We start from the raw sequence: 15,505 nt of genomic DNA on the forward strand, positions 1-15,505 counted from the left end.
AACAGATAGTCATTACAAAAAACAGACAGAAGGAAAATAGATGGACTGCCTTCTTTTGTGACAGTGTTTTATACTATTGTTCAAAAACTTTGACAGATGACCGTCTAAACAAATCAATGTATTTGAGTTAAAACAATGTGCATATATAAAAATATTTGGTTTATAATGCAATGCGAAACTAAAATTGCAATAAATGTTTGTATGAACACACATACTTAAAAGTAAGATAAAACAAATATTTATTTTTAAACATTTTAACAAAATATTTACTAAATGGCAAACAAAAGTAAATAGATGTGAAACTTAAAGCAAAACAATAAAACCAAAAATTGCTTAGAGCAATATTTAATACATTATAAAATATATTGTACTTGTGGGAGATACATGTATTAGTCTAACTCTAGTTCAACAAGCACTGGTGAAAGTACATGCATACATTTGGGAATTTAGATGTACTATTCGAACACCAATTCAAATAGCATTGGAGAAAGTGCATATATTTTGTTGGTGTTAGATTTGACAGACTTAGGGTGGTCTTCCCCAAATTTTTGTCTTCCTCCCTCAATTTTTATGATCTAATTTTGCTGGTTTTAGGACAAAACTGACCAGTGCTAAAGTGCTTGTGCTCTTACCGCTAAACATGGTAACATTCGCTCGTACCCAATTGGCTTTTTTAATTTACCTATAAGTCCCTAGTGAAGTGCACTACATGTGCCCACAGCCTGTAAATTAAATGCTACTAGTATGCCTGCAGCACTGATTGTGCCACCCACATAAGTGGCCCCTAAACAATATTTCAGGCCTTTCATTGCAAGGCCTGTGTGTGCATATTCACTGCCACTTCGACTTGGTATTTAGAAAAACTTGCCAAGCCTTAAAATGCCCTTTTGTTATTTACAGGTTACCCCTAAGGTAGGCCCTCGGTAACCCATGCGGCAGAGTGTTATGTAAGTAAGAGGCAGAACATATACTTTTTACATGTCCTGGTAGTGAAAAACTCCCAAAGTCAGTTTCCACTACTGTGAATCCTGCACCTCTTATAGGTCAGTATTAGAAATTCCCCTATATACTTTTAAGTGGTAATTTCTGCCTTCTGCATTCCTGGGCAGGAAGGATGGAGGGGCTCCCTCTTACACTTCAAAGGCTAGTGGCCTGCCCATAGACAAAGGACTGATTAACCCCCACAGATCTCCTGGCAGACAGTACTGGATTGAAAGGGGAACTGGTGCATTTCAAAAACACTCTTTGAAGTTTTCCTCCACTTGAAAGGCACATTTGTGTATATATGCTGGGTCTGTGACTGCTCCAATTCAGACACTTCTGGACCTACAACTGGATTATGTCAGAGGAATTGCCGTGCTGCCCAAAGGACTCATCCGGACTGCTTTGCTGGAAGGGCTGCTATCCTGTGTGTTGCCCTGCTGTCCCCTGACTCTGCTGGAAGGACTCTGCCTTCTCCCACAAGCGCTCTTCAAGGGCTTGGACTGAGCTTGCCTCCTGTTCTGAAGTCTCGGGGCTATCCAAGACTTCCCCAAAGAGAGAAAATCCAATGCGTGTGAAGATCGAAGCAACGGCTGCACAATTTGACAAGACGCCTGTAGAATCAATGCATCGCCTGTCTTGTAGCTGAAAAATCACTGCATCTCCGGCCGGATTGACCCAGCGCCTGTTGCCTCTTCACAATGTGTTTTGGATTTTCCATGCATCATCCCTGGGTGTCAAAATATCTCAGTATGACAGTGAGGAAACAAGGCTTCGCTCCCAGAAATTGATGCATCACCTTGCAGCTTGGAAAGAAACAACACATCACCTTCACCGTGCCAGAAAAACAACACATCACTTTACTTTCTGACGCATCTCCTTCTCTGTGGCCTCTGTGGCTTTATTTTTGACGCATCCCGGGTACTGTGTATTAAAAGGATACAACCACTGATTCTTAAGGATTGAGACTCATCTAAACCTTTAAAAAGTGATATCTTGTGCATTTTGGATTTTTGTTAGTTTGGTCTTATTTTAGTCAGATAAATATTATCTATTTTTCTAAACTGGTGTGGAGAACTTTTGTGGTGTTTTCACTGTGTTCTTGTATGGGTTATTGCACAAATACACTACACATTGCTCTGTGCCAAGCTACCCGAGGGTGAGCACAGGATAAAGCAGGTAGTGTTGTGACTTGCCCTGACAAGGATTGTGGTCCCTACTTTGTGAGGGTGCATACCTTTGCCAATTAGAGACCCAATTTCTAACAGTTGTGAAATGGAGTAATCAGATTTACTTACTATTCTAACACCAGTCCAACTAAAATTGCATAAAAATTCGGAAAAGTACATATAATTGTGTTGTTATAATTAATATCAAAAATACATTCCCAAACACACAAATTATTTAAAACATATGCTTAAACCTTGATATTAAACACTCTACATCTAGTGCTACAGAAATTCCTAACATCTTTGTAAATTTAAAATAGATCCCTTTATTCACAATGAAATTTAATATTATTAATACTATATTTCATTTAACTTTAATATATTTTACAATTATATTTTTTTACAACATTTCTAATGGTTATTTAAATGGAATGCATTTAATAAACTGCTAATACTAAAAACTGAGAAATATTGAATATGTGAAATAATTGTATATTAATTATTACCTTTCTAATATCAGATTTGTATTTTTATTCTTGATAGCATGATTTACTATTTTTATTTGAAACACTACCACTGTATCCTGCAATAAAAACCCACAACCCTGTAAATAAAACAATTGAAAACGAATACAATAATCACATATTTTACTAAATATTATTTAACATAGTTAATTAATTAAACTACCAAAAACCTTACAATGTACCACTTCTATTAGGAAACTGCTCATCCAGTCCCTCAATGAAACTCAATCCAAAAACAATAACATCTAATTATTTTATGTTACATTTTATATTAATAATAACAATATCCATTTATCCCCTTAACTGTTGACTTTTTCACCCCAGTACTGAGCCCTTTTTTGGCTATTCGTCATAATTCATGCTTAAGCCTCCATCAACTTTTCTCCATATAAGGTATCCACACCAAATTTGCGCCATTCTTTTTCAACTTGTTGGGGATTGTAAAGGTTTCCAGGGTTTGTGCATTCCCTTTGAGGGGACTGAGGAAATAGCCAAAATATAGATAAAGTTTGGGGGTTTTGGGGAAAATCGGAAAAAGCTCTTCACAAAAAATTTCAGTTTTTTTCTAAAAAAATAAAAGGTATCTTCTTGTGTTTTCATGAAAGTGCAGAGCTGAAACAAAACACATATGTTTTTTACCATGGTTTTGCAATGTTTCAAAGATATGCCCCACTTTTGTGCTTTCAATCTATCTACTTCCAGTTTGTGGTGGAAAACCTCTATGAAACCCATTGGTGTCCCCAAAAAGCCATAATAGAGTTCTGAAAAGTGGAAAATATTAAATTCAGCAAGAGGTAATTTCTGCAGGACACAATGGCCATTTTATAAAAGCAAAATATCATTATGTCCCTTCTGGCTGCAGGGACATATAGGCCCTCATTACAACCCTGGCGGTCCAAGACCGCCAGGGCTGTTTTGGCTGAAGCACCGCCAACAGGCTGGCGGTGCTTCAGAGGGGATTACAACCGCGGTGGTAGCGCCGCGGTCGCACCGCCGGGGCCGGCGGTTTCCCGCCAAATTTGCCCCGGCGGTGATAATCCGCCAGGGCAGCGCTGCTTGCAGCGCTGCCCAGGGGATTACGAGTCCCCGACCGCCAGCCTTTTCCTGGCGGTTTGAACCGCCAGGAAAAGGCTGCCGGTACGGGGAGTCGCGGGGCCCCTCGGGGCCCCTCCACTGCCCATGCAACTGGCATGGGCAGTGCAGAGCCCCCCTGAAAGGGCCCCATGCAGCTTTTCACTGTCTGCTATGCAAACAGTGAAAAGCGCGACGGGTGCAACTGCACCCGTCGCACGGCGCAACACCGCCGGCTCCATTTGGAGCCGGCTCCTATGTTGCAGCCGAGATCCCCGCTAGGCCGGCGGGCGGAAACCAGGTTTTCGCCCGCCAGCCCAGCGGGGATCTCATAATGACCGCGGTGGGGGTGCGGCTGCATTGGCGGCCGCCCGGCGGTCAGATCTTGGCGGGCTTCATAATGAGGGCCATAATGGTTTGCAGGTTGTCCAAGACCCTGAGGTATCCAGAGCCAACAACTGAGCTGCAACTTATAATGATTTTTCATTATTGACTGAATATAGAGCAATTCTTAGGGTAAAATATAAAGAGTGAAAAAAGGTATCAAGGAAACCTACAAAAGAAATGGACACTAGATGCAGAGTTTAGGAGCAGTGGTTATTTGTAGATCTCTGAATTTGTGGGTATCCATACTAGCATGTTATTCAGAGGACTTTTTTCAAAATGTATTCTTACACAGTGGCTTACATTTGGAAGGCACAAATTCAGAGAAATCCACTTGCCTAGCTACCCTGTATATTTTTGAAAACTAAGATTTATGAAAAAGTTGTGCATCACTTGGAAAGGTCAGGAATGTGCCTAATTTAAGGAATACAGCTCATTCAGCTCCAACGCAGGCACCCTTGCACCAGTATGCAAGGGTATCCGCATTTGATGCAGATTTGTCTTTGTGCAGGAAGGCGCACCTTCCTGCATAAAAACAATCCTGGGAGGCTTTTTCCACTTGCTATGTGTGCTGCAGAAAGCAGCGCATATAGAAAGAGGAAAAACTAGGAGAAATAAAGATAGCTCTTCTGGTTGCACCTCACCTGGGAAGGTGTAAGGTTTTGGTATATCCTCAGCTTTACCAGGCTAGTTGGTGAATCTAGGGACGTTTCAAAATTCATGGTTGTTGGGTGGAAACACCCACTGCAACACCCATGGAACGCCCCCCTGGCACAGAGTAAGGCAATGCAGCAATTTGTACTGCCTTGCCTTACTCCATATCCACGAGGCCATTCAAAGCCACACAGAGGGCTTTGCATGGCCTCATACATGTGGTTGCAAGGAATGCATTGCTGTTGTGTCACAAAAGGTGATGCAAAGTTGGCACAAGGGGGTTATAAATATGCTCCTAAATGCCTAGGGAAATCCAGGGTGAGGAGAATTGCATATCTCTCACCAGGTTCTCTTACCCAGAACCCCTTGCAAATCCCAATCTTTAACTGGAAACACACATTTTCCTCACATTTCTGTGAGGAGAACATATGGAATCTGCAGGAGCCACAAAGTTTCTACCACTCTCTATTCCCCAACCCTCCCGATAAAAATGGTACCTCGCTTGGGTAGGTAGGCCTGGTATCTGCGACAGCAAAGGGCCTAAAATGCAACATGGAAACATCACATTTTTCCATTGAAACTGGTTGTTTTGTCAATGTGGGTAATGGTCACTTGAAGCGCTAGCACAGCTAGTACCTAGGGATACCTATCAAACCTGCACATTTCTTAAAAACTAGACACCTAGGGACATCCAGGCAGGGGTGACTCTTACCAAGCTTTTTTATCCAGAAACCTTTGTAAACCTCAAAAATGATACTTGTCTCAGTAGACCTTGTGCCAATGGCAGGAAAGGGCCCAAAATGCAACATAGAGACACTGCATCTTTCAACTGAAAACTGCCCCCTTTTCTGTAATGTGGGTAGCTGTGGATTTTGGCTGTAGCTCAGCCAGCACATAGGGAAACCTAACAAATCCGTACATTTGTGAAAACTAAACACCAAGGGGAATCCAGGTGAGTGACTTGCATAGCTCTCATCAGGTTTACTTACCCCAGAAGCCCTTGCAAACCTCAACCATTGGTTAAAAACCCACATTTTCCTTACAATTCTGTGAGGAAGCCTTCTGAAATCTGCAGAGACCCACCTATTTCCTACCACCCAGCATTCCCCCATTCCCCCAAAGTCTCCTGTTAAAAACGGTACTTCAGTGCTTGAAGGGCTGATACATGCCCGAGCACTAATGCAGTAAAAGTAAACCAAGCGATTGCCTTGTTTTACTTTCACTTAGGTGGAAATAACATGGGCACACCCTGCTGGCTGATTGTCAGTAGACAAAAAAATATAAAACAACCTCAGACGGCGCAGGACGCTCTTTCCAACAGCCCAATTAGAGAGTGAAAAAACAGGAATTCCTCGGGTGCAAGCACCTGAGGGTCCTTTGAAACTCTCACCAGCAACGCATGATTGTTAAAAATTGACAAAAAAAGCTAACCAAATATTATAAAAAACAATATTAAATATATTTTAGTAATAAATATTTTAAACGTTGATATTAATGTAACAAAATTATGTACTTTACCTTGCTATTCCCTACTTCTATATTTTACTAGTTATGATATTTTGGCTTCGATATAAAGCACTACCTATATTCTTGAATAGATATTCAGGCTCTGCACCCTTGATAGTGGAAACCATTACAATTGACATTTTCCGAGGTGAGCAGGCCCTGTGGACCTCTGTGCATGCCCTGCTCAGTGCCTTTCTGAGCCATTTACCACAATCTGAGCATTCCATTTGTTCTCACTATGATTCACTGTTGTCATGTTAATTAGCTTTGCTATGTTAGGTATATGGTTTATTTTGCTTCTATTCAGGAGGTTTGTGATTAAATCTATTGTATCTCAGTAAGCTAAACAACATTAATTATGGTCTTGTTGTTACCAATTTGATTACAGTGTTTCAGTTTTGGCACTGGAACTTTAAAATCTCAATAAATAAAGTTTAAAAAAAGAAGTAGCACATGAGGTTAACAAACATAATGCATATATACAGTTAGGAAACTTTATCAGCAGTTTGCATGCTTTGTGTAATGTTTTCATATCACACAACTTGCAAAAAATATAGCAACAAGTATACTGTTTGCTCTCTACCAACCTTTATCTTGCACTAGTACATCTAGTTCCTCTCGTATTCCATCATACCAGTTTGTGACATCTACATGGAGGGAATAGTCACAGCAGGATTTCGTGTCAGCCACTTCATGCCATTTCTCAAATGTGGTCAGCAGAGTAGATCCAGGATCAGGCACCACATGGTCAACTGAAACAACATAGTGAAACCTTTATGTCCTTTGTTTTATTTGTATGCTGTAGAACTTGATATTAAAGCTCAAGTCATCACAAATCTCCAAAAACATGTTTAAAATGTTGGCTAGTATCCTTTAAAACATATCAAGTAGTCTCATGACAACAGTAGCTCTATCGTACCATGGCTCTTCTTGAACTCAGCATGCAATATCCATGCACAAAGGTGCAGATCATATAAAGGTAATGCACTCAGTCTCTCACTGTGATACCTGTATAACAAGAACATAGCTTAGGCAGCCATGGGAAAGGCATGCACCTTCCTCACCAGAAACTCTTTTTGAAAAATGGTATTGTTGAACATGGCCATTTCTGTAGGGTCATCCCCAAACGTTTTGCCTTCACCCACCTGTTTTCTTAAATCATTTTTGTTGGCTTTTAGGACTCTGCATACTTTACCACTGCTAACCAGTGCTAAAGTGATTACACTCTCGCCTTAAAACATGGTATAATTGGGTAATAGATAATTGACATATTTAATTGACTTGAAAGTCCCCAGTCAACTGGCACCGGCTGTGCCCAGGGCCTGTACATTTAATGCTACTAGTGGGTCTGCAGCAGTGCTTGTGCCACCCACCTAAGCAGTTCTTAAAACATGTCTCAGGTCTGCATTGTAGCTTTTGTGTGAAGTTTCTAAACTGCCATTTTGACCTTGCAAAATAAACAGTTTGCTATGCGTAAACCTTCCTTTCAATACATATAAGTCACCCCTTAGGTAGGGCCTGGAGAGCCCAGAGGGTAGAGTGCAGTGTATTTACAAAGTAGTACATGTACTTTTAAGTTCTACATGTCCTGATAGTGAAAAACACTTAAATGTATTTTTCACTGCTGCAAGGCCTACCTCTCTCATAGGATAACATTTGGGTTACCATATTCATTTAATAAGCTATAAATTTCAAATGGGAACAGATGACTCTTTCATGTTTGGTGTCTTTGGAATTTTAATTAAAACCCTTAAGTTATGGTGAAGTCAGATTTTAAGTTACGATTCTGGAAATGCTACTTTTATTTAAAAAATGACATTTTTCCTGCCTTAACCATTTTGTGCCTACAGCCTATCTATGGGTCACATGACCAGGTGCAGTTGACAGTTGGGCTTTGTGTATTCCTCCTAGTCATCCACACACAATAGAGAGCTAAGGTGTGCCTAAATGGGCCATAACTGGCAGGATAAGAGGGTGAAGCTGGGCACAGCCTTACTTACACTTGTTTAGGCTGTGTCTTGTCTCCACACAAAGGCCTAATAGCTCCTGTAGTTAGACTGAGCCAGGACAAGGAAGACAGGATATTTGTGGGCTTCAAAGTGAAACCTATAGATGCTTCTCCTCCTTGAAAGGAGATGCCAGGTATAAATATTGGACCCCAGACACCAACTCTTCAGTACACTTCAGTACTATTGCATACTCTGCCGGGAAGAAAGGATGCTGTGCTGCTGAAAGTACTGCTACTCGTCTGGATTCCTGCTCTTAAGGACTGCTGCACTGAAGGACCTGCTGCCCTCTTTCCTTGGTGAGAAGGAATGGTCATACAACTCTGAACCCAGGACCCCAGAGGGCTTGTTAAATGGCCTTCTGATCAGAAGTCTCAGGGACACAACAAGTTTCCAACAACCTTGAATCCAGTACCTTGACTCTGCCATCTGTGAATCCTCCAGTAGTGACAACCCAGACCTGGACACTTGGAAATGGGCCTGCCAAACCCAGCTATGGTCCACATCCGAACCGACGTAAAGGGTAGCGTAGCCCCACAAACCCTTACCACAGAGTTGCCAGCTTCATCGAATCAATGCAGAGTGACACAAAGCCCTGCAAAGCCTCAGGCACAGCTGCCAGCTCATTGGAACGGACACAAAGCTCTGCCATGCTATGCTGCATATTTCCCTGGAACCTAAGCAAAGCCTCACCGCACAGCTTCCTCATGGAACTGGCACTTGGTTGCCCGAACTTTTGCAAATGAACGCCGCACAGATTGCGCACCACGATTTAAGATACTGTGTTCAGAGGACCTACGTTGGTCCCCGTAGACGGCTCAACCTCCCTCGCAGTCAGCCTGAACTTGTGACTTGGTCTCTGTCCGGCACAACCAGATAACCACAGTTGCTGCTTTGTGTTTTTTTTATGCTATTTTCAATAAAATCTTTAAAATTGCATATTTCCCGTTTTATCTGATTGGATTTTTGTTGTTTTGATTTTGTTTTAATTATTAAACATTACTTTATTTTTCTAAATTGATGTGAGGTTTTTCTTGTGTTGTGTTTTCACTTTATTATGGTTTGAAGTGCTGCATAAATACTTTACACATTGCCCCTACGTTTAGCTGACTGCTCTGTGCCAAGCTAACGGAGGGTTAAGCACAGGTTAATTTAGGGATGGCTTGTTCCTCACCCTGACAAAGATTGTGGTTACAGCTTGACCGAGGCTCACACTCCAATCAACCAATTTCTCACAGGCATGATACGAAGCAAGAGAACACCCATAACTACATGTCTGGCCCACTGTTACAAATGGAAGAGCCACAGCAATCAACATCAATTATCCATGAAACACAAAACATGTACACAACCCCATGGAAGACATAACCAAGTGAGTAACAAACACTATATTTAAAAGGTAACAGAGAACAGTTGACCTATATTGATGCACATTCAGGCACAGGAAGCTAATGCCACAGAACTTCTTATGACATGCAATGCCACAAACACAGCACCAGTCATTTATAACATATAATTGCAATATGAGAACTACATTTTACAGAATGCTACTGTGCAGTTGTGCATGTATAATGATATATGGCTGCCCGGACATATAGATACACACCTACGTCGGACTATTTAGTTTCACTGAGAAATATAAAATGCATTTCTGACTTTACAAGTTGTCTTGCAGACAGGTGTCTATGATATTGTGAGTGGTCTCTGATGACAATCTACAGGGAGCAAGTAGCAAGTGTTCCAAAGCCTAGCAGAGTTTCAGTACAACTTGCACAGTTTTAGGCATTTTTTGGTTGTGTGTCTGCTATAACATGTAGTAATTCTGCAATGCCTTAATGAATGAATCCAAATCTCTTCAGGCATTTATAACCCAAAAACATGTGCAATGTTGGCCTGAGAAGGATTGTCCGTTTCCTGCATTATTTTTTGTTGGAGCAATGTGAGGAAGATATCAGGTGCATTAGTAGATCCATCTTGTGAATTAGCAGTTGTGTTATTTTTATCCAAGCAGAGCGACTCAGGTGTGTGTGTTTGTTTTATCACACACACTCATTGCAGAGGACTCCTTATTTAAGATACAAGTACATGATCTACACTGTATAATTTATATCTTAATTTTGCATCTACTTGTATTGAAACAGCTAAATAAGACTACATATGTTCTTGCTTTATTTTGTGTTGTTGCTTTCTAAATTAAAAAAAAAAGGTGTAAACACCTCGGTCACAGTTTCTGCTCACATTGGCATTAGCTAGATCTGATGCACAAATATATTTTTGCTAAATACCACTTTTGGATATAATAATCCCATTGTTGCCCCAGTGATTGTATCCTTAATCTCTGGACATCTTATGATGTGAATTATTGTTTTAATGTGTAACGCTTATTCATAACGTGTTCAATACCTTGTCATAGTGCAAAATTTCTATTCTTAATAAACCCATGATAAGCTTTCCATAGGCGTTCTTTGATTTTTTTTTAAACATTTGCCATTTTGAAATGTATTATGTTATGAGTTCCCATGCCTTATCATCCATAAATGAATATGTGCTCGCTTGAGCCTGGAAATGCCATGCTCATCTGAGAAGCGTACTTATCATCGTGGTGCCTCCTGCTAATGCAGCTTTTGTTCCTTGGTAGAAGTCATCTACAGTTGTTGTTCCCATGTATGGTTTCTGTAAGTAGGTGTTAACGTCAATTCCACCTGGAATAACCATTCGTCCATTTGCCTCTATGGTCTTCACGCCACCAGGAACAATCAAATTTTCTCCAATTTGCCTGAGGGGGTAAAAATGTGCACCTATTATTTTCTTGAAGAAGGAATTCGTAAATCTGAAGCTCTTACAGATGAACAGGTAAATTATAAATCTACAACAGTTTTACACTTCTCATATAAAAAATATAACCCCTGCAAGTTGTCACCATTGAGAGTCAAACAGTTAAAAGTTAAAATCACAATTTTGAGACGCAGTATCATCTGTGGGCCTCATTCACAAAAGCAAAATTACACTTTTGTGTAAGTGTACTATTTTTGTCACTATAAATTGAGCTGTGTTGAATGTTTGTAGTATTTACATAGTGTATACTACTGCAGTGATACCGATAACTTGAAATTCATTAAGCTGCAACAGAAATGGGAGCTTTATTTCATAATTTCTTGTAAGCATGGGTTGCTTTTAGTCCCTTTCTGAAAATTAGGAGGTTCTTCAGTAACTAGTACATCTAAGGATCGGGTACTCCCAGGTTTACACCCCTGCTACAATTTTATCTGTTTCAGGTTTTCACCCTGCATGAAGGGCTCCTGGTTTATTCCATTGGATTCACCATCCATCAACATTCTGCTTCACTGTAAATGATCATGAATCCGCACTCATTCAGCCCTCTAGCTAAGTTCTCACGTGCATTACCTGAACCCAATCAAAGTTTCTTACTGCTTTGCCTTATAATTTTCACTACACAGCGAGATCGTTTTCAAAGTAAGACAACACAGCCAAGGTGAATTTTTTTATACAATCACGTATTTTTCAAAGCATTTCTAGCCCCACAGCAAATGTTTCCACACAACATTCATAGATTTTGACACATTCCCAGATTTACAAGAACATGTGAACCTTAGAATGCACCAAAAAGATACTCCTCCCCAGGTCAGGCGTAAAGAGGAGAAATATCTTCAGCACACATAGAAAGAGGAAAAAGCTTCAGGGGGTTGTTTGTTTAAGGAAGGTGCCCCTTCCTGTACAAAACCAATCATGCATGCAAAGCAGGCACACTTGCAACATGGTGCAAGGGTGCCCACGCCGGGGCCAGGCAGCCCATTGTGCACAAGGGAAAGGACAGGACTGCACTGTACTGCCTGAAATATGGTGCACTCCTGCCCTTTTCCTGTCACCCAGTGCAGCGCAGCAAGCTGACTTGCTGTGCTGCACTGTGTGACTTGCCCATAACTATGGCCACCAGAGCACAGTAATGCCAAAACATGCACAAGGAACTCTCATTCCAGAAACTTGAGCTGAATGTAAAATTAATGGATGTTTAATCTCATTTTTTTGCCTTTAATGTGTTTCAGTTTGTTTTCTACAAACACTATGCTTCGGCAAAAAAACGAGAAAAAAGAAAAGCAACAAAGATAAATCCTACTTGATGAGTCCATCTTCGAGGTAGATATCTGCATAGAACGACTGATCATCGTTCACAATTCTTCCACCTTTAATGAGCATTCGATCACTCTGGAAATATCAAAAAAGACAAAAAGGTGATGAGAACAACAAAAACATTTGTAAGTTAAAACTAAATCACAAAATATAATATATCAAAAAGTATACCCTTTCTATACTTGGGTACTAATGTTGTTGTATTATTAACATTTTGGATTTAATGTCAAGACTTGTGCGCACTTAAGTTTTCTTAAAGATTCAACGAAAATATTGTCCCACTGTTAAAAAAGTATCTAGTGTGCAATATTTTACAGTGAATGTACTTTAGATTCAGCATTTACAACATACATTTTATCTTCTGACTCCTTTTCATAATCTTTGCCGGTACTGCGTGGCGAGACCTCTTGTCACAAATACGCACTTCACACAACAACACACATTACACAGCATATAACGTACACTCTTCAGAAAGGGGCATTGGATCACCCATCCATAGTAGTTATGGGCCAGGTGAACAAAGCTTTTTTCTATGAACAAAAGGCCCAATTCACAGAATCGAGCCATTTGCGAACAGAAAAAAACAAATTGGTATGTACAAATGCTATTTTGCAATTCATGATCTATTTACCGCATCGCAAAAAAGGTTTGCAAGTCACAATTAGGAAGAGGCATGCCAAGGGTGTCCCTTCCTAATTGCGAGACACAGTGAAATGTATGATTGCTTTGCGACCGTCAATGTGGTCGCAAAACAATCACTGTTACCCCCAACTTCAAGTTGGTGGTAACTCCTTTGCAAACGGGAAGGAGTCCCCAATGGATCCACTCTCCTTGGAGAATGGGGGTGCAAACATGCTTTATGAGCAGGCAGTGGTCCGTGTGACTCTTAAAAATTAAAAGAAAACTTTTCTGTTTTCTTTTTGTAACGCTTCACATTTTCCTTTAAGGAAAACAGGCTACATTACAAAAGAACTATTGCTTTATTTAAAAGCAATCACTGACATGGTGGTCTGCTGCCCCCAGCAGTCCGCCATCCCTGTAATAGTAGCCACTCACAGTGGGTCACAAATTACGACCTGTCTCATGAATATTGATGAGGCAGGTCCCTTTGCAAACCACTGCGAATCACTAACAGTGTTGAACACCCTGTTGTACATTTTGTATTGTGACTCACAATTTGTGAATAGCAAAAATTTGCAAATTGTGAGTCGCAATATCATATGGTCGTACATCTGCCCCAATATTTCTTACCAGACCTAACCTATCATTCCTAGCCTACCATACAAATCTTCTAAAACAAAAAACTCTACTATACATAACATACGTACCTAGCATATTTACTGCACCTGCACTAATGTACTCGCCTACCATTCCTCACCTGCCATACCTGCCTTACATAACTCACCTCTTTTTCTACCATGTGCATTTCTGACATCTGTCTCATTATCAAAGGAAATCATAGATAATTCAGATGATATGGTTAATATATTACCCAGTGTTTCTGGCTCTGGGTAGTTGTAGCTAGGTCAGAATTCTCTAAGGAAATGTCTTTATTGTTTTTGACACACTTTGACAAATCTTCATGAAACTTTTTTTTTAAAGTGTTCTTCTTTGCCTGGTTTATGTATGGAAAGTTTCGGGTTGGTGCATCAAGCGGGGCTGAGAAAAAGGAGGGTTCCAAAACGCAAAATCCCCATGCATCTTCCAAAAACTGCTAAACAGAATTACACGAAATTTGGCAGGAATCTAGATCTTGGTCCACAGATTGTGCTTGGATATTAAGGTTTAAAATGCTTGTATATCTGGATGGTTGGTTCATGTGACTCTTGCCAGAGTTCCTGAAACCAAAGGTGAAAAAGTGGAGCGGTGTGATTGGCCCAGGGAGCTTTTTTCTTTTGAGCTAGTTTGCTCCCACAGGAATCAAAGTCTCATGGGAGCAGCGCTCTAACTGGCTGCCAGCAACATCAGAAAAATGAAGCTGGTAGCCATTACAGGACTCGGGGACTGAGGGCCATATTTATGGCCAAGACACACAGCGCAGCAAGTCACCTTGCTGCACTGCGCGACAGGGAAGGGGCAGGAAAGCACCGCATTTAAAAGAATACAGTACATTTCTGCCTTTCTCCCTTTGTGGTGCTGTACTGGCAGTCTAGCACCAATGCAGGCACTTCCATTGTGAGGAAGATTGCCACCTTCCGGCAGAACAACAACCCCTTGAGGTTGCAGCACACATGGAAAGAGGAAATAACAAGGACGAATAAAGATATTTCTCCTCAGTATGTTTTCCCTGAGAAGGAATAACATTTTGGTGCATTCCCAGCTTTACCACATCCAGGAGAGTTGCGTGGGAATACCCACACAAAGCCCATGTAATTAATGTAATGCCTTCCCTGGGCAGAGTAATGTAAATCTGTGATTTGCGCTGCGTTGCATTACTCCAGATTTATGAAGCCACACGGGCCCCCACCGTAAGGTGGCTTTGTGTGGCTCCATAAATCTGCCTTAAGAATTGAGTTGCACATGCATCACGTCAATTGACAAAAAGACATACAAAATACAAAAACCATTAAAAACTATCTTAATGAGAATGTTTAACCGAGTCTTCCAATTTATTTTTTTCAAATTACAATTGGCTCTTATGGTCATGTGTTCTCTACATTTTTGTTATGTTTCATTCTACATTCATTGTCAGAATGATGAAATTATGTTATTTCAACTATTAAAGATTTACTTTTGTAATGATACCTAGATGGACATTTTTGTTCTTTGTACAAGTACCCTCATCTACCTTTGTCTATGTGTTGTCCCTGTAGCCATTGTAGAATTTGACAACATTGAAGAAAGTTACATCAACCACTTCCTCATTAAATCTGAATTAGTATTTTCAATGGCTGCATACTGGAAACTATTAAACCTTATGATTAAACTAACACAACTTACATATATATACTAAGCACTTACTTCTCACATCCTAAGCTTTTGAACTATAACACAAACTAACATTCATACAACATCATACAAATGAACAGATACCAAGCATAATAAATTACAATCACTTGCA

The 15,505-nt window shown here is 40.4% G+C and overlaps 1 protein-coding gene across 2 annotated transcripts in view; it reads right to left on the reverse strand.

The window, feature by feature from the left end:
• CRMP1 (collapsin response mediator protein 1) overlaps nt 1-15,505 on the reverse strand; it is a 219,117-nt gene that overhangs the window by 87,630 nt on the left and 115,982 nt on the right. For both annotated transcript variants that reach the window (XM_069203025.1, XM_069203034.1), the window contains exons 2-4: nt 12,431-12,519; nt 10,887-11,071; nt 6,877-7,041 (exon numbers count right to left, since the gene is read on the reverse strand). In XM_069203025.1, the coding sequence (XP_069059126.1) occupies nt 6,877-7,041; nt 10,887-11,071; nt 12,431-12,519 (439 nt within the window). The remainder of the gene's footprint in view (nt 1-6,876; nt 7,042-10,886; nt 11,072-12,430; nt 12,520-15,505) is intronic.

The sequence above is a fragment of the Pleurodeles waltl genome, chromosome 1_2, assembly GCF_031143425.1.
Source record: "Pleurodeles waltl isolate 20211129_DDA chromosome 1_2, aPleWal1.hap1.20221129, whole genome shotgun sequence".
Classification (NCBI taxonomy): Eukaryota; Metazoa; Chordata; class Amphibia; order Caudata; family Salamandridae; genus Pleurodeles; species Pleurodeles waltl.